Source organism: Passer domesticus, chromosome 3 (assembly GCF_036417665.1).
Source record: "Passer domesticus isolate bPasDom1 chromosome 3, bPasDom1.hap1, whole genome shotgun sequence".
NCBI lineage: Eukaryota > Metazoa > Chordata > Aves > Passeriformes > Passeridae > Passer > Passer domesticus.
Genome location: NC_087476.1, coordinates 72,305,201 through 72,324,882, shown reverse-complemented (window position 1 = coordinate 72,324,882; position 19,682 = coordinate 72,305,201). Strand labels below are relative to the sequence as shown.

The following is a 19,682-nucleotide window of genomic DNA, read 5'->3' as shown; positions in this document are numbered from 1 at the left end:
TTAACTCTTTTTGTTTGTTTGTTTGTTTTTGTTTTGGTTTTTTTTGGCTGCTGGCGATCTCTCCCTGAATCAATGAAAAGAAACTAAGTGAGCATTAGTTTTGTTTTTGTTTTTTTTTCCTAAAAGCAGCCACTTATATCGTATGATGAAGCAGAAACGTTTGATAGCATTTTATGGACATATATTGCAGGAGAGTGAGTGAGATGTTAAAATAAAAACCGTGCCTTTTCTTCAGGGTTTTTGCTGAAAGGTTGACTCAGAAGGGGTCTGAGTACTGACCTGGAGCAGCTTGACATCGAGCAGTGCACTGCCAGTTGCTCTAATGTCAGCTTTCTTCCTAAGATAAAAGGGTGATGGGACTCTTTTTTTTAAGCTGAAATGGGTAGCTAAAGGGAGAATCCTTTTGCACAATACTTTAATCAGAAAAGGAACAAGAAATAAGTGTAACAAAAGCTGCTCAAAACTTTGCTTTTAAGCTTTCAGTTTCTACTGAATCCTTTTAATCCATACTATAACCTCTTTCTAACCTGCCCTTCTGTGCTGCAGCATTTAGTTTCTCTAATTGTATTTTGCTTTCTAAAATCTTCTCTGTCATAAAAATTGAACATTTCTCTTATATCTTAACATGGATTCTACCAATTCTTCCCATTTTCACATATTGTTATCTTCTTTTTTTTATTCTCTGTGCTCTGCTGGATACCATGTCTCCACTATTCTTGTTAAAATTGCAGGTAGTCAGGGGCAAGAGTTCATCAGATTTTGCTTCTTAGTAAGCCAGGCTTTGTGCAATTTTGCTCTGCCCCATGTCCATTCTTGTGGAATGAGAAGGTAAAGGTCTTCCTGATATTGAGTTGTTACCTAACTTACGGGAAGATAGCTGATGGGGTGACAGCCATTTCAATTGCCCTTGCTGAAAGATGGCTCACTTGAGTTCAATTCTTATTAGACAGCACATTTGTAGTAAGAAGAGCCTGTAAGCTCCAACAGCATCTCCTGTGATGAAAAAGCAGGTTGATGTTGAGATGTGAGGTCATGTGAAACCAGACTCTGCCTGTTCTTGCCTCAGAGTGTTGTATAAAGATAATAGCTGGTACTTCTAACATAACAAAATTATGGCCAGGTGCTGTTGACCACATTGCTCACCCAGCTTGCTACAGCTGATGCTCCAGATCTGCTTTTGTGGGAGATACAATATGTGAACTGTCACACCCACCACAGCATCTAACATAGCATTAAAAAGCTGGCAGGAATGCAGTATACAGCTCAACAAAAGCTGTTCAGATCTGATCGTTCATATGGATTTGGTCATCCCATGATTATTCAGTTCAGATCTGATAGTTCATATGGGTTTGGTTATCCCATGATTATTCAGTCTTCTTTGTGGATGAAGGTTGCACTTCAGGAGTGCCAGCTGCCCCAGCATGGAGTTTTGAGTTAGCATTTTATTGTGTTTGAGTTGTGAATGCATCTGTGCTCTTACTGCCTAGCAGAAGAGACCAGTGCAGTTTTAGAGGCTAATGCCCTGAGTAATGGGCCCAATTCTTTATAACAAGCATTTAAGGAATATTCTCCCTTCTGGATCACCTATATTGGCAGGAGTGGGGATTGTGTTTCCTGTGTCTGGTTCCGCACTCACTTTGTGACATGTACCCTGTAGTTCCTTATTTGCCAGACACTGGATCTAGAGGCAGGACCAAAATTTTGTGACCAAAATCCAGTGATATTTTCTATAAAGAAAGCAAAATGTTATGGTTTTTATAAGCAGTTTTGGTGTAGCTGTTGCTTTTCTTTTCCTCATTGAGGCTAACTGAAGTCAGTGTTCTACATACTGGTGGATCTTGAATGCTTCCTAAAGAAAGGAGACCCAAAGATTTATTTTATGTTTTGCTTTCTCTGACTACTGCTGTAGAGTCATTGTTAGCTACCTTGATTGTAATTTAGAAGAGGGAGGAGAAAGTCAGCAAGTTTTTAAATCCAAGTAAAAAAAAAGCTTTTTCGAAGCAGAGTTTTAAGCACCTCTTTTGCTGTGTCTTCTAGGACTCTGTACTATACTTGCCAATATTCATTCTTTTGCAGTTATTTCTGTGTTTATTATGGACTGCATCACTTGACATTATAATACTTATACTGTTAAATCATTTGTTTGGAGCAATCCTAGGCTAGAAGAAGTATGTTTAATCTCTCTACAAAAACATGAACTTCAGGGTAGTGTTGCACTGATGCCTAAGAATCATTTGATCACTGTAGTTTAAAGTTAAGTACCTGCCTCAAATGGTTTCTGCTGGGCTGGAGTGAAAAGACCCTACAAGAGGTTACTATAGCCTGTAGCCTCAAAAATTCTTAAAAGACATCTCTTTTTATGTTTATTGAAAGTATGACCTCTTTGCTTCATATTGTCACAACAGTGGAAAGTTTGGTATCAGATCTCAGTGGTAGGAACTAACATTTAATCCCTTGATCAAAAGGGAAAATCCATGCTTCCTGAAGAACATGAGTTCCAGTTTGCTTGCCAAGGTTTGCAAAGAGTGAGCAAAATCTGTGGTGATCATAAGGCCCAGGTGGGAGGACAAAGTGGCTGCAGGATAGACTACAAAGGATTTTTGTATTAAAATAAATTTTTTTTCCTGCCACAACACATATTACAGTCTCAGTCTTGCTTTTAGGATTAATAATTTGCATGGCTGACTGCAAAATGAGTATCTGCTCTAGAAACCTATTTCTGCTAGAGAAAAACACAAGGCTCTTCCTTTTGATTTGCAAGTGACACAAATTAAATTTCAAAGGGGAATGTCAAGGGATGTAAATATAGTGCATTATTCTTTGAATCCAGAGATGCATATCAGTGTATGCATAGGTGGTACTACCTTAGTGATATGTGACATATTACTTGAATGATATGTATTTCTTTAGTGACGTGAGAAGTGTCATAGCAATGCAGAAGGACCTCTGACTGATACCACCACTCCCCTGTTCTTACAAGAAGACAGTGTTCTTTATGAACAAAGGGAAATTACTCCTTTTTATACTGGTGTAAAACCTACAAGTAGATCAGCTGAAACTTACAGGACTTGAGCGCACATTCAGCTCTCTGCTAAAAAGAAGGTGAACTGTACCTGCTAGGCTGCTTTAGTTCCGAGTGCAGTTACTAGAAAGTTCTAGGGCAGTATTCCCCAGTTGTTCTTGATCATTCAGCCCCATCAGTGGAAGTTTTCTCAACAGGTACCCCCAACCTATATTTATTTATTTATAGATTATATACTTGCACTGCTGTACTAGTACACTGTGTACATTATAAAGCATACACAAAACCAGAATTTTAACCAGGATGTGTGACATTTACATTCTCTGAACAGAGAGAGACATAATTCTCTCTGTTTTTTTCCTGGAGAAGCACAGAGATCAAAACAATTCTTGTCTCATTTGCTGCTCTGGTGTTTGTGCCCATATAGAATGTATTCTAGAGATTGTTTACTTGAAGTGACTAATTAGATCCACGTGTGTGGGTTGGGACACTCAGGCAGAGAGTCACGAGTTTTTCAGTTAGAAGTCAGTTAGAAATTAGTAAGTAAATATGATGCAGTATAGTATCTCTCCTTAATATAGTATAATATAACATAGTTTTTATAAAGTGAGTGTTCAGCATTCCAAAGCCTTGGAGTCAGATGTCAATCATTCCCAGAGTTGGGGTCGCCTAATTTTACAATAAGGATGAGATAAAGATGAAATTAACACTGTTTAATTTTTTGTTGTTGTTGTTAGCAACAGAGAAAAATGTTTTTTTTCCTGCTGTAGATTGTCCCAACAGATTGTCTTGTGCAGCACCCCATGTTGGAAAAACTGTGCTAAGGCCTATGAAAGGATCTTGATAAAAGTTCATGTATGACCACCAAGCAGATGGTGCCTGGATCTTGGCAAGCAGGACTGTGGTCATTTGTGTCCAGCTCTGCCAAACTGCTTCAGTTCAGGCCCAGAAAGAGAATTTCTGTCAAGTGGTTTGAATCCCTCTCCCAGGGATGCTACCAGACCCAGATGAAAAGCTGTATGTTCACCTGCTTTCTCTGTCTTCTCTCTCCTCCCCAAATAAATAACATTCCAGCTTGCCTAGTAGGCTTGAGGTTTTCTCACACAAGGCTATAAAAACTCTAGGCCCAGTTTTGCTAATAACTATCTGAAAGCTTTTTTCCCCCCCACTAAAAACATCAATGGGGGTTATAGAATCTGGACCTTAAGGGAGGTATGTAAAAAATTCTTGAGGGCCATTCACAGTGAGAAGGAAAGGAGCTGTATCAAAGGTGATGGAAGAAGCTGATGGAGTTTCACAGTAGATCTCTTCCTTAATTTTATTTTATGAGGCAGTTACCATAAAGAATTAATGGAAAGAAATGCTGTCTAAATGAGAGCATAGTGTGAACATAGTAACAAATGGCTGAGGAACTGGAAGGGCCATGTAAAGGAACAAATCTGTCTATAATATAAAATCAACTTTAGCAGTTAGGTCCAGAAAGCTTAGTAAGTGGATGGCTCCCTTTTTTCTTAAATGTGGACACACCATGAAGTTCTTTGAACAGCTCTGCTGTATGAAATCTTTCTTGCTGCTAGGTCCAAGATGAGAAATACAAGATACTTTCTCTTTTTGTAACCTAAACTATGTTCTTACAGTGATTAATTCTTATGAGATCTTTCAGCTTTTATTAGTTGATATGTTGGCACCCCCAAGAAGCCTGGACAAGTTGACCTCTAAGTGTAGCTGTGATCTGGTGTCCTGGATGGCTACTAGTAACCTGTCCTCCAGTGACCTCCAGTCTTTTCCCTGCGTGATCTCAGAATACAGTGCACTAAGCCTGTGTTTGAAGAGGTGGACTTTGGCTCCAGAGTGACCAAGCATGTTGCCCGAAAGGCTGTGGGGGAAAGTCCACAATGCTTTCCTTTGCAGACCTGGTTCCGTGGCTGGGGTCCTGCTGCACTTGTGCCTGCCGGCTGTGCAGCACGGCTGGGCTGCGGTGGGAGCTGCTGGGAGCCGAGCAGATCCGCAGGCTGCAAGCAGTACCTGGGCAGGGGTTGCAGGAGTGGTGCTGTGCTGCTGAGGGGTGGCTGCTGCTGCTGCTGCTGAGAGTGAGCAGTGCTGTGCCACTGAGGATCCCTGTAGCAGGCACAGGGCCTGCAAGGCCTTGGCGATCAGAAGCCTGAGCTAGGAAATACCAAAGTCAGCATGACTAAGGTTTTAGAAGCCCCTCTCTTCCGCCTTTTTGGACCCTGTTTATCTCCCTGTATATCCATAGGTTACTTTCCCTTGACCCTTACTATTGGACAGTTTTCAATCCCCCTGTAAGGTATAAAAACCCCTAACTCTGCCCGGTTCGGGAGAGGAGAGCTGTCACTGGACCCTTCGCGGAGACCCGAATAAAAGAACCCTGCGGAACCCATACAGCGCTGCTCCCTCTCTCTCTGCATCTGCTGGGATGGCGGTACCGACGGCACCAGGCAAGCTAAAGAGCTGAGCTGCGAATCACTATAGCTTGCCTGGGTTGCCTGAGCCCCCCGCTGAGCTCTCCTGGCCCTCCGCTGAGCTATCCTGGCCAGTCGGCATTCCCCGCTGGGCTTCTGCCCTGAGGGTAATACCCAGCCATAGATCCCACTTTGACTCTCTGCACTGTTTAGCTCTGAGTTGTGTTTCTGCCTTGCTCTCTGTAGATGCAGCTCCCTGGAAACCTTTCCAGGGGTACAGTGGCTTGTAAACACATTTGTGTCACTCTGAAGTTAACACAGGCAGTGCAAGTAATAAATCCCATCTTTTCCACAGGTGGCTGCCTTTTTTTCACTCTTAATTGTTGAAGAAGTGCACTGACTTCTTAAAACTGACAAGTTGTGGGTTTATAAGAGTTATTAGGAAGCCTAAGCACTTGGAGTGCTTTGGAGTGTGTCACGTATCCTATATGTGGTAAGAGGATCAGGGATATTGATGCACGTGGTATATAGCAGTAATTTATTGAACTTTCTAATTGCTTGCCTATTTTGAGATGTTCAGACAACCTGCAGAACTGGTCACTTCTTAGGGCAGGCAGAACAAGGATGGAAAAAGACAGTCTAACAACAGGGGCAGAAATAAAAGATCAAAAAGAAAACAGCACACGGTGATATTGTGCATGTGTAAAGAAGTCCTGAGCCTAGCAAGGCTTTCAGATACATGATCTCCACTTTGCATCTTAGGTGTCCTAAGAAAATATTAAGATTTTCATCTGTCTCTGAGCCTAATGCAGAGAACATGTAGAATGTCCCAAGATTTTTGATGGTGTTGGGGAGGAGAACATGGAGCATATAAAGCAAGGGAATTACAAATTTAAAAGTAGGTGTGTAAGTGCAGATGCAATATGGAGTGATGAGAGCACCTTTGCCTCTTAATCTGGGATGATGACAGCAGAGAAGATTTTTCTTGCTGGGCAGTTGATGAAACTCGCCTAGAAATGCAAGTGCATGCTTTCCTAAAGAGAACAGTAAAATCCTAGGGAGGCTGGTCCAACCTAAAAGAAACAGGTTTGAAAAAGCCTGAATATTATCCCCATGCAGCCTCCTTGGCAGATTCCAGACTTTGCGCTCTTCTAGCAGAGCTGCAGCATCACCCTGCTGATCACCCTCTCCCAAGTGGGTGCTGCAATAGGTGCTCACATCAGTTTGTGAGAAGTAGCATTGAATAATCTGGGGACTATGTGCTTACCCTAACAACTGCTCCCTGCCTTCTCCTGGAAGATCCTGTGGCTGCTGGGAAGCAATTGCAGGGACCAGTACTGTAGCTACCTTAGCTCATGTGAGATGGAGATGAACCATTAAGAGATTCTGTACTGAAATTAATGTTCATGCATTATAAGGTTGTCTCCAACGCTTCACTGAACTGTCTGGATTTCTTGTTGCTGTATTTTTTTTTCTTAAATAACTAATTTTTGAACAAAACGGCCATTTCTTCATGAGACTTACTCAAAAACTGGAGGTTCAATTTTCAATTACATATGTGTGTGTTGTATGTAAAAGGTGGGAGTTGATATGAAGGCTTTCAGTATCTCATTAGTTGGATCATTTATATTGAAATACTGACTTTTATTTACAAAATATAAATTAAATATTTTGATGATTCTCTTGAAAAATAACAGGCTATTTTCCCTCCTTCAAACACAAAAGCCCTACCTTTCAAGGCAGGGTCCTCACATCAAATATTGCTGATGCTTAAGGTGGATCTTTACTTTAAATTTCTGGAAAGGAGCAGATTGCATGGAAGTAATTGTATTTGTGACCAGTGTGTACTAGAAAAGACCAGGAGCCTGGGAAAGAAAGATGGGATGGTGGGATTGCACCTGCAAGAGTTACCAGTTCAGGAGAGAAGTTCCCCGATGGAGCCATTCCAAAGCAATCTTCTGGGATTTAGTTATGAAGGTCACCCTGCTGGTAGTGGGAGTTGTGTTGACATAAAACTATCCATGCTGCTTTGTACAGTTATTTCATAAATGTGCACAGCTGTGCTCACAGACAGATGTGTAGCTGCTATGTGATCTACTAAAAGCTGTATTACAGGTGGTGTATGAAGTCAGCACATTGATGGTCATCTCTAATCTGCTAGATATGCCCAGTGTCAGCTGGGCTGCCAGGAGCAGTGCAGTAAAATGTTAACAGAAAACTACAGTGGCAAAAGAGCGCAGTGGACTATTGCCATGGAAGCTGCTGCAGCGGGAATTCCCTGAGGAGGAGCATATGCAGTCCCACAGCCAAACAGTGTGCAAAGAATTATGTAAATTGACACAACACAGTACTACTTCAGCACTGACTCTGATGCTTTAAGGTCTTTGATTTTTGTAAATTATTTTAACCCTCAGACCTTGTACCAGTGTTTTGGGAGGTTTTGTTGGATGTTAGAAAAATGGTAATTGGTAGATTGCAAGATCTTACCACAGAAATTAAGTATATAATTAGAGGTGTCAACATCAGCTGCAGTGGGCTGTTTATTCTTTGTACTTGTCACAGCTTGAAAGCTTTGTAGTTTTAAGACATGATGGTAAACACAAAGAAATACTCTTTTAATTAAACAGTTTTTTTACCATGGCTTAAATCTACAACAAAGCACACTTCCATGAAAGACTGCCACAACATACCTGGCGTGTTCTCATTCTCAGACCAGTACTATTGGTGGTACAACATACATTTGATCAATGAGAAAGGTCTAAGACCTGCCTGCTTGGTCTCTTGAAAATGCTCCAAAATTTAGTTGTTCTTCTACAGTGTCTTGTCACACATGGTAATCTACTGAGTGAAGCCCAAAATTATTTACCCTTGGTATCTCAGTCTCAATGCCCCATTGAAGTTCTTCACCTTTTGCAGGCTGAACTGCCAGCACATGGCAGTATGGAGGAGGAATGAGCAGGGTGCCTTGGTTATCAATCACCCCAGGCTTTGGAAGGTCACTGTTGCATCAGGGGAGGAGTGTTTGGTGGAAAAGTGCATTACTCATCCCTGACCTATGCCAGGCTGACTTGCTACACTTAAGGGTTTTGCTATAAGGCTTTAAAAAGCTGAATGACAGTCTGGATCCAGTATACAGCACAGAAACAAGATGAATTGTGGGTAGTTCCTTAGTTTGCTAAATACTTCATTAATTTTACTGTTTGATTTTCCAATTAAGTTCTCAATTTATCACTAACTCAGTGCTGCTTGCTGTGGAGGCCAGGGACTCTTAGGACCAGAGTCAGCACGGAGCAGCTCTGTGCTCATTTTCAGTCCACTTTCATTTGTCCTTGGATTGCTTCTAGACACAGCTCTTAATGCTCTTTATGGATAAAAGTCAGACGGCAGTCTGTGGATTGCTTTATTGCTGACACTGTGAAGAAAACAATCCTTTTTAATGCCAGGGAGGGAAGAGAAAGTGGCCTTTCAGAGAAGCTGTTTGGAACAAGTTTTTGACTATGGTTATTACGTGCAGCCATGGAGGCATTGTCAAAGGCTTATTTATAAGGTTGCAAGAGTGCAGGCAAATCACACTTTGCTAAATAGCTTGGAATAGACTTAGTGGAACTAAATGTAGAGCAGAAGTGCGGCTACTGAGTGCCCACGCAAGGGTGCAAAGTAAGTTTCTGTAAAGGTGACCTTGCAAAAACTTACCCGGAAGCATGGGCTGCTGGGAGCGAGCCCTTATAGTCTACAAAAAGAACCATCTTTGGAAGGACTATGTCCAGTTCCTTCTTTCTAAACCAAGAGTGTCTGCCTGGGAGTTGTTGGCTTTTTTTATTGCCTCCTCCTAAGTCGGCTCTCAACACCAAGCAATGCCACTGATGGATCATGTTTTCATCATGTATATTGAATTCTTGTGCAAGGCAGTCCCTAAAGGAAGCTAAGATTTGTCTAGCTAAATAACAGATGCGGACATCTACTTGCTGAAAATACTGGTCAGGAGCACAGCTAGCATAAATTAGGATGATGCCTTTGACTTAGCAAAATAGGCCTGTCACTTTGGTAGCTTTTTCTAATGAAGATGGACAAAAGCATGTAGCATAATATCTTAAAAACCTGGATGCTTGTTGCCCAGTTTCTGTAGGAGAGAAGTCTCTGAAATAAACTGGAATAAAACTCAGAAAAGAAGTGTTAAGAGAACTTACTTCAAGCTGTCTTGACAGGCTTGTTGTAATGCTGTCAAACTGGCTATGGTTTGAGGATGGTCTGGTGTACATTTCCAGGCCATTAAGCATAGAGCTGATATGAAGACTGATATTCTGGCAAGCCAGATAAGCCCCAGTGCTTCCGAAGGTTGCATGAGGAAACTTAGTGCGAACAGAAATTCTGAGAAATTTCACTTGGGAAATACTAAAACATATTTTTATGTTTTCTTGCCTTTTTTATTTTTTAGCTCTTTGTAATGCTCCCTACACATTCAAAAATATGAGAAATCTTTTTAACTGTCTGTCACATTTCATTACTTGACACCTTCCATAAAGACATCATGATTTTTCTGATGTATGACTATTTTCTGACGAAAGGCTTCTGTCAGCATTTTTTATGTTCTCTAAATAAGACCCAAAAATCATGTTGTACATTTTTGCAAAGGTAACTTGTCAGGAATATAAAACAGTTTCTAATTGCTTGGACTTAGGAAAAAGGAATTAATTGGCTTTTTAAACCTTGGTTTTTGAAGGCTGTACCATATGTTGGAGAAGAAGTAACTTCCCAGTGGCCAAAAAAATAGTTTCTGGATTAATTTTTCTTAGGTAGGTATCTGCATATAGTACACTTAATGTGCTATTCTCATGGGTGGCTATAAATTGTTAGATTTTTCCTCAAAGAAGACAATAAAATTACTTCTGAATTCTTGAACTGATACTTCTGCCACTCCTGTTCCTGATTTGGGAGTATTGGGGTCTGCCAAGCTGTTAATGAAATTGCATTAATTTCAAAATCAGCTGTGATTAGCTCTGCACAAGGTTTTTTTTAGAAACCATGCAATTTGAGTTATTATACATAGGGTAACAGCTGGCCTGTCAGAGTAATGGGATATTTTATTGTGGGCCTTGATTGCAGTTTGAATGAGAGCAGAGTCTTTTGCACAGCAGAGCAATAGAACTTTCTTTCACTGCGTTTTCTCCTTACGTATCTGATTTATCCTGCCCAAAATAACGATGGTTTTGACCTTCTAAAGATTTGTATACTATGTTGTAAGCACTGATAGGTTACAGTAGGTTTTGAAACTTTCCGTCTTTTGTCCATCCCTCATTCTGAGTCTGTGAAATGAAGAAATGGAATAAAGCAGGGGGAAGAATGTGGCCAGTGGTGACCCATCCAAGAGTGAAGACCAGAGATTGTAGGATAACATGCAGGCCCTGCCTGAAGTTCATCCTGAACTTTTTCTTAAGTTGTTCTTGGTGTTCTGCAGTGGGTCTGTTTGCTGAGAAGTTGAGTGTGCAGCCTGCTCTCTTGCTAGGCAGCAGAGCCAGCGAGGCAGCTGCAGTTTGCCCTGAGCCGAGTTGAGCCAAAACGGGCTCTGCAATGCACACGCTCCAAGGGCGAGGTGCTGGCTTTCGCTTCACAGTCGCCAGTACAGACACAAAATGGCTTTTCATGCTTACCTTTTTCATTTATTTTGAGGCTATTGTTAGAAATGGAGATGTCTCTTTGTGGGAGACATTCCTTCTGAGTGCAAAAGAGGAAATTGAACCAACTAGTCAGAATAGCTGTAATGACTTACAAGGTGGTTGCTGCGGATTGCACAAGCAAGTTCTTGCTGGCAGACAGAGTGAGAAGAAGGAAGAGCTTGTGTGTGTAGGTTGTATCATAAGAGAAGTTGTTTGTTATTTTCCACATCCTGCAAGGTCACTTAGAGCAAGCCCAAAGTTCTGGTGCTGGCATGTGTGCTGCCCAGTCAGAGGTTACTCAGTAGATCTCTCTCCCTGTCCTGACTGTGCATGGAATACTGGCTCTTGCTGCATGTTCAGACACTCCAAGAGTGCTTTTGCACTTTGTCTCTGTAATTTGTATTGGAAACCCTGATAGGCTTTTAAAGAAACCCCATAAAAGTGAATATATTCTCCATGCAAACACTCTATAGCAGAGGAGAGAGAAAAATCTGAATTTTATGTACAGTCATAATTGTATAATCATTCTGAGAATGGACAGCTAGGCAAAGTCACTCTTTCATTTGTCTGAGTAAAACTTTGAAAGCTAAACAGTGCATGTATGAAACACTGAACTCTTCATATCTGTATTTTCTGAGTAAATGCCATTTAAGTCAATGTAAAAATCCTTTAAAAGTACAAATTAGCTATTCAAATTCCTTATGCAGACAGTTGGCTCTCTCTGTGGGATATATTTGTGTATTTAGAAAGTAATATTTAAATATTTTAGGCTGGTCATTAACTATGCAAAACTCAATTCATGTTAAAAATTAACTTCTTTTCCTACTGAAATTCAATGTTGCTCTTGTTATATTGTATTTCAGCAAATTATGAATCAGTTGTGCTCACTTTGCCAATAAAGGCTGTTTTTTAAGACAATGAGATTATACAGGGGCTTTCATAATTTTATTTAATCAACAATTATGTTGATGTTTGAGTCAGAAAGTGATTCAGCTTGCTTTTTTAGAGCTGTGTGGGTTCTGCATGACCAATGAGATACAAAGCTTGTATATTTATTTCAGGAAGGAGAGGAACTGGCAGGTTCTCTGTGGAGCAGGACTGCTGGGTAAGGAAGGATTATTGTATCCCGTATACCTGTCAGGTTTCCATTATCACTTATCAAGGTAAACTTGTGCAGCTGCTGAAAATTTAATTACACCAAAATTACATTTTTTCTGCTTCTGACTGCTCTTACCTTCCTGAAGATGGAGTCCAGCATGTACTTATTGTCCATATCCAAGAGTCTCAAGACGAACATATTTCACTTTGTAAGACTAAATGTTTTATGAATTCTTGTTTGCTGTAGACAAGATTTATAACATTACCCCTACTCCCAGCTTCTGCTTCTGAAGCCAGGTATTTAAAAACTATCTCTGTGTGCTACTGGGAAGGTTGCCTGAGCACTGGAGTGGAGTTCAATAGTTACTCAAGATTTCATATAGAACTAGGAATACACTCTGTTCCATCTGTCATTATCAGAAAGCCATATCTACCATAGAATACAAAAACTTGATGAAGTTTTGGGGAAGAATGAAGATACAGAATCATGCGTAGCATCTTAGTGAGCTATAACAGTGCTAGCAGAAAATAAACCTCCTGATCAAAAGAAGAAAATACTCGTTAAGCAGCTTTATTATTGCACTAGCACTTAAGGTGAAGTAAATATATCTATTCTAGCCCCATAGTTTTCACTTGATAATGAAAACCTTTTATCATTTAAACTGAAATTTTCTCTTCTGTCTTTACCAAAACATGGTTTGTGCAAGGCTCTTTCTTCTGGTGTTACAGTAAAGAGGAATATGCTTTCAACTGGAAGTTTCTCAATCTCACAAATTAAAATTGGAAAGTAATCTTTAAATAGATGGTTTTTTCCAACTGCACTTATTTTAAAAAGTCCAGTTTTGTTTGCTTTTTTGGCATTCTTTGCAATCTGGAGGTTTACTGTTTCGAAGTCTTGATGCTATTTTTGCTGTCCTTGAGTTCACTAGAGTGCACCCAAATATTAAGGCTTAAGAGTAAATCCAACCACAGTATTTGTGTGATTCCCTGTAGTTCTGTTTCATGGAAAACTTCTGCAAGCTGTAGTTGTTGCTGTAACTAGGAATGGAAACTGAGATAAAGGGTGCTGGAGAATGCAACCTGAGCAATGTGCTAGTCGATCTTTGCAGAGCCAGATTGTGGAATGGTCAATCTCATGCTCTGATGCAGGTGGGAGAGCTGATGCTGACATCCAGACAGCCCTGTAGTGCAAGAAAGACTCGCTGTTGGGCAGAACTCCAAATGAGAAGGTGTATGATTAGGAAGAGTGTTTCAGACAGTCCCAGGGCTGAAGGTTGCTGCACTCAGGTGCAGTATTTCTTGGATCCAGCTCTTGGTTTGGGATTTTACCCTTGACATTGTCTTTTTCACAGCGGTGTAGAGCTGCTTTTAAGTGCTCCCCTGTCTGCTGGGTTTGAAGAGGCTGCTCGTCTCTGGGTATTGGTTTTCACTGCTTCTGTAGAATAGAGAACGTTCCCTGCCTTTACCTGATAACTAAAACACTACCATGAGGTGCAAGCATGAAAACTACTACTTTTAGAATGGAGCTTGATGAATTGGGGTGGGAGGGTTTAGAGGAGAGTGGGCTGTAAATACTGGTGTCTGCATCCCTGGTATTGCGTGTTTGATGTTCCTAATTCAGTTTAGTGTAATTAGGTGTCTGACTGGCTGACCTTGTAACACTGATACAGTGCTGCCAGCCCTTAGAACCACTTTTTTGTTTTTATCACCCTCCTCTTATGGAGTAGTTGAAACTGGCAGAGAAGGTGCAAGATCAGTGAAATGCTAGAGTAATCACAGCATGGGACTGCAAGGTTTATTACATTATGGGAGGAAGAGGACCACTGCATGCATTATAGTGCTAAAAATATTCCCTGAGATGTGGGACAGTGACACTAGCCACATGGTAGCTGTGACTTGTTCTGGTAATGTGCTTTCTTGAGGATATCCGAGCGCAGGATAAAACTGCAATATGGTGGCAGGGGCACAAAACTCAAAACCACATAGACCTGTATGTGACAGTGTGGAGCAGAGGCAGATATGAAAGTCACAGAATTATGACAATGAACTAGGCAGGAATTAGAGGTGCAGGAGAAAACATGGGATCAGGTTCTAGAGCCTAGAAATTATGTCATCTGGGATGAGGGCAGTGCTGTCTCTGGAGGACTCACATTGTCCTTCTGGGCTGTTTGGAGGAAGGCACTGCTTTGACATGCATATGGACAAATAAAAGACTATCCAGAAAGAGTCCAAAACAGCTGCAGAGGTTAAAAGTTGCAGATAATGTGTAAGTGGAGAAATAAAATGCCTGCTTGTCTCACAGGCCTGTATGCTGCAAAGTAATGAGCATGCAGAGCAGAGGGAGAAACTTTTCAGAGTGTATAGTATCATATAGGAGAAAGAATATGAGGGGAAGGGGAAGTTTCCTGATAAAGTCTGTCAGGCAATGAGTACATGCCATAATTTGCATGAGAAAAATTAATCATGCTTTTAATTTCTGGTGTTGGATCTGCCATGTGGTGACCAGGAGTGTGCCTGTCTTTCCTTCTTTTATCCTAGGTCCAACACGAAAAATGCCCCTGACTGCCAGTGCCATGGACTTTTTTCAGCTCTTTGTTCCTGACAATGTACTAAAGAATATGGTGGTCCAAACCAACATGTATGCAAAGAAATACCAGGAGAGGTTTGGTAGTGACGATGCCTGGATTGATGTCACCTTGACAGAAATGAAGGCCTTCTTAGGCTACATGATATCAACCAGCATCCACCACTGTGAGTCTGTTCTCAGCATCTGGAGCAGTGGCTTCTACAGCAACAAGAGCATTGCACTTATCATGACACAATCAAGGTTTGAGAAGATTCTGAAGTACTTCCACATTGTGGCCTTCCGCTCGAGCCAGACAACGCATAGCCTCTACAAAATCCAGCCTTTTCTGGACTCTCTGCAGAATGGCTTTGACTCTGCTTTCAGACCTTCACAAGCCCAGGTAAGAGTCAAGCTGTTGGCAGGGAACATCTGATCTGTGTGCTCTGGTTGTCTCACTGGGACAGAAAGTGCACAGCACAGCTGCCTGGGAAAAGCTGGGGCTTGGCAGTGTGAAGCTGTGCTGCAGTGCCTCCATGAAGCAAGAGAGAAAGCAGCACTGTCCTGTGAAAGTGCTCATCAGTGTCTGTCAGTGCAGCCACCAAACAGGTTTCACTGGGAATGGTGCTCTCTGAGCTGGAGCTGCTTGCTTTAGTGACCTAAACAAGCCTGGACACTTCTCAGTGAGGCTGGTACCAGTAGGTTTTGCTGTCCTGAGGATGGGAGGTTGCAGGTTGTGCAAGGGTAGAAAGGGCAGAGCTGGTACAGCTTGGCTGGAGGGAAGCAGGGAGGAGTTGAGTTTGCTAGAGTGGCTGTCCCTGACCTTAGCAGTAGGCACTTACTGTATGGTCGAGTAACACTGCTGCTTCCTCATGACTGGAAAGGGGGACAGGTGAAAATCTTCTAATGTTCATCAATTTAAACTTCGTTCAATACAAATTATCTGCTTTTGAAGCTGTGGCTGCTGCTTGTGTTCAGAAATCTGGAAAGAAAAAGGAATAAGCATGAAATCTGTTACTGCTTGATATAACTTTTCAATCAATTCTCTATTTCCAGAATATAAATATTTCACTTAGGCATTTAGAGAGGGTGTTGCGTCCACAGTCCTCTTTTTCTTCCTCTTTCCCTTCTGAAGCATTCCATTTTTGCCCACTGCACAAAATTAATGAAGGCATAGATGCTACATATCCATTGAAGTGTGCCTAAAATAAAAGGCGAGTGATTACAGTTTACTTTATTGACAATAAAAATCATGCCTATATAACCCACAAGAACACAGCTGCCTAAAAAGCTGTTAAGGTAGAAAAGAGAGGAGGGAAGAGTGTTCTCACTAAGCTATGCAAGGTATGTTTCCATTAAGACAAAACAGGCAGGGAGAAACATGGAATTGTTGGGACCGAGCTCCCTTAAAGATATGAAATCTAATCCTTATGGCTGCTGGCTTCAATGGGCACAAGATAAAGGCTTTAGAAATTGATCACTGTGTCTAATGCAAATGCTTATAATGGTGTGCTGTGGCACACACTGTGAGTGCAAATCCATTAAGGGATAAAATTTTATTTGCATCTATATCCTTTCTCCCATTCCTCATCCCGAGTACAGCTTGAGAACGAACTTGACAAAATCTCAGCACCCTGTTTGCAGTGGCAAAACATCTAAATCTTCACAAGCAAAATGTATTATTATCCTGAGCTTGGTAAGGAGATGCTACTCAAAAAAAAAAAAGGATGAAGAAGTAGAGACAGCCCAATTTTCTTCCTTCCTCCTCCACTTCTCTGCTTCTTTGTCAGTGTTTACGTCAGTGATTTCTATGCAGCATGTTTCAGTGATATTGAGTGGAACAAAAAACACTAAAATACAGCTTCAAAAATAACCCTGTGAGAAAGAATAAGGTTTTGAATCTGTTGTTAAAAATACCCTAGTATACCTCAGTACGCTTCTGGGGGATGTTCCAGGCCTCCTCCTGAAAGGAGCCTTGTGCGTGACATCCTTCTGGGTGCCATCAGTCAGGGCAGCACACCACTTGTCTCAAAAGATGAGGACCCCATCTGGTCAAAGCAGCAGGAAAGACCTCTCCTTGAATGCAGATGCAGTAAACATCAAACCCGGAATGCCCAGTGAGAAATACCAGAAATAATTAAAAATAATAAGCCAGTTGCACAGAAAAAAATGGAAAGATGAGGGGAAAGAGCCACTTAGATGGGCTTTTGGAAGTTCTGCCTTTGAAAGCCAGTTGGAAAGGGAGGCCCAGGTTTCTGTGATTAGTGATACCTGAAATCCCAAGTTCAGAATGGATTTGTTGCTTAAGGTACATCTGTATCTTAAAGATGAAACTTGTGGTACCTGGGTGGATTGTTGCTGATCCACAAGCTTTATGCTACCTTCTTGTAAGTGGCATCAAACAGCTAAATCACAGCTCCTGTTGAATGCAGCAGGGCTGTTTGGGCTTATGGGTAGGCTTGTTACTGACTTTGGCAGTGTGGAATCACAGAACACAGATTAGGAAGATGCCGTGTTTAACTCACCCCTATGGACAGAGCAGGGACAATCTGCATCCAGCAGATTGGTATAACATCTGCCTTCACAGTTATTTCTTCTATAGATTTGATCTTTTCTTTTTCAAGAACTAGAAAAGATTGTTCAAGTGAAACTTCTGTCAGAAAATACTTAGGTGTTTTTTTCTTCTCTGTGACCCCCTCCCCCCACCCAAATGTGCCTGTAAAAAATAACATCACAGTTGCTATGAAAGGAAACAGGGAGAAAGAACTATGCCAGTATACCAAAACAAAGAAAACAATCTAGTGAATTATAATTATTTTGCTAAATATACTGAGCAAACAAAAAGAAATAATTACTCTCCAGCTTATGAAGGAATTGAAAGTCCAGAACATTTTAATTGTGCATCAGCAGGGCTAGCTGTAGTTTCTGAAGTTTAAAAAAGATTGTGTTCTGACCTAGATTGGTAAAAAAAAAAAATGACAGGAATATTCTCTGCGTCTTATCCCTCCTCCTGAGCAACAAGAGGTGGTGATTTGGGTCTGTTCTGGTAAGCAGTGTTATTTCTTTGCTACTTAGCTTTGTAGCTGTGCTACTGTCTGCAAGCCTGAAGGCAGGGAGGATACCCTGCCTGCACTTGGGAGGTATAGAGCAACAAATTCAAGGGTACTCACCTGTCAAGGATATACACTGAATTCCAGAAACCAGAGGAGTTCAGGGAAAATAACATCACTGCTCAAATCTCCTTCTGTGCCTGCTGAGTTATTTATATGCTCATCAGCAGGATGTGGCTAGACAGGATTGCTGTCTCTGGCTGCCCCTGACTGGTATGGGAGAGGTCAGGAGCATAACTCTAGGCTCTCTCTGCTTCCCTCTCCCTCTGAAGTACCTTCTCTTTGGTGTTTTGGAGCCAAACAGTTTTGCATCTGCCCAGTGAAATATCAGCTGGGAACAGTCTTATCTCTTCTTATCTCCAGCAGGAGTGAATTCCCTGGCAAAATGAGAGATGTAAGTCCAACCTCTTGCTCCAAGGGCACAGTGCTCGACTTTGGCCAATTACTGGGCAGCTTCTTTGTGTTTCAGTCTTGGTCGTATCATAGGATACAACTAAGCAGTTTCAACACAGCTCTGCCAAACCAGCTCACAGCTTTAGATGACAGCCTCTTTGAAAACACAGAGCAAAAACAACCTGTTTTCCTGTCCTCATGCTTAAATGTTCATTTGATATTGGGTATTTCCAAATTATAAGACATTGCTTGTGCTGTACCTCTAAATTTCAGATTTCCTGTTCTCAAAATTATTCTTTAGGAGTTAAGGGTGCTGGTCCCAAATGAGAATCATTCTGTCTTAGAACTTCTGTGAGAGTGACACAAATAGATAAATATTCAGAGAACGCTGGCCAAGTATAAGATGTTGGGCAAGAGAAAGACAGAGGAGCAATAAGAATATTAAGTGGCAAGGTAAATTTCTGATGTCCCGTAGCTCTTGGCCAGTTGATCCTTTTGTGATGCCAGATTTTAGGGAGAGTTTGGCAACAGAAAATGATGAAACTTCATTGCTATTTTTAAATTACCTAATGGTAATGGAGTGCTGTAAGAACTGACTTCTTGTTTTTTAAGAGAATTGACTGATGTCTGAGCAAATGGGCAGAGGAGCATGGAATCATGGCTCACTGGAGGTCAGAGTTAACCTTTTAATGATGGCAGAGAGGAGCTGTAAAATATGGATAGTCCAAGCAGGACTTCAAAAATGAGAAGAGAAAGTATTTGTCTGATATACTGGAGAAGAACTATGCTAGAGAAATAAAGAAAAATTATGTGGTCAGTGTGATGGACTAGGAAAATGGCTTTCCAGCAGCAGTCTGTAGAAGAAGATTGCCTTATGTTGAGTAAAACTGTTTAGATGTAAACTTGCCTGGGTGGGTGGGTTGTTACTCTAAAATGAGTGCCATTTTAGAGCTCTTACTCAGAAAGCATGGAAAATGCAAGCATTGCCTGGCTGAAGAGATTTTGCAAGTAGGAGACTTGCATAAAGACTGACATTCAGATTCACTAGTGATATCTGCAGCAGGAGGACAGGGATGTCTGCAATGACCAAAAAAGGAAATACTGAGGGGTTCTTAAGGGAAGGAAGATGCTCTTAATGCAGCATAATGGAATCAGAACTGACAGGTAGAAATGCAAGCAGAGATGTCAGACACTAGCAAGAGAATTTAGATTAGACAGAAGGAGCTTTGGAGCAGAGAGGCAGAAGCATGAGCTATTCTTGCAGGAGGAATGACTGACTGTGCATCCAGACACAGTTACCAAGGAGCCTCTGCTACTGAATGGTACCCACCAAGAGCCAGAGACAAGGCAAGCTGAGGCAGCTTCTCCAGGAGACAGGCTGAAGAGACAGCCTGTGTTGGGGATGGCCATGGAGCTCAG

At 41.4% G+C, this 19,682-nt stretch overlaps 1 protein-coding gene across 1 annotated transcript in view; it reads left to right on the top strand.

Annotated features, from left to right (window-relative positions):
* Window positions 1–19,682, top strand: part of PGBD5 (piggyBac transposable element derived 5) — a 68,452-nt gene that overhangs the window by 11,913 nt on the left and 36,857 nt on the right. The window contains exon 2 of the mRNA XM_064413879.1: window positions 14,736–15,163. Coding sequence (XP_064269949.1) covers window positions 14,736–15,163 — 428 coding nt within the window. The remainder of the gene's footprint in view (window positions 1–14,735; window positions 15,164–19,682) is intronic.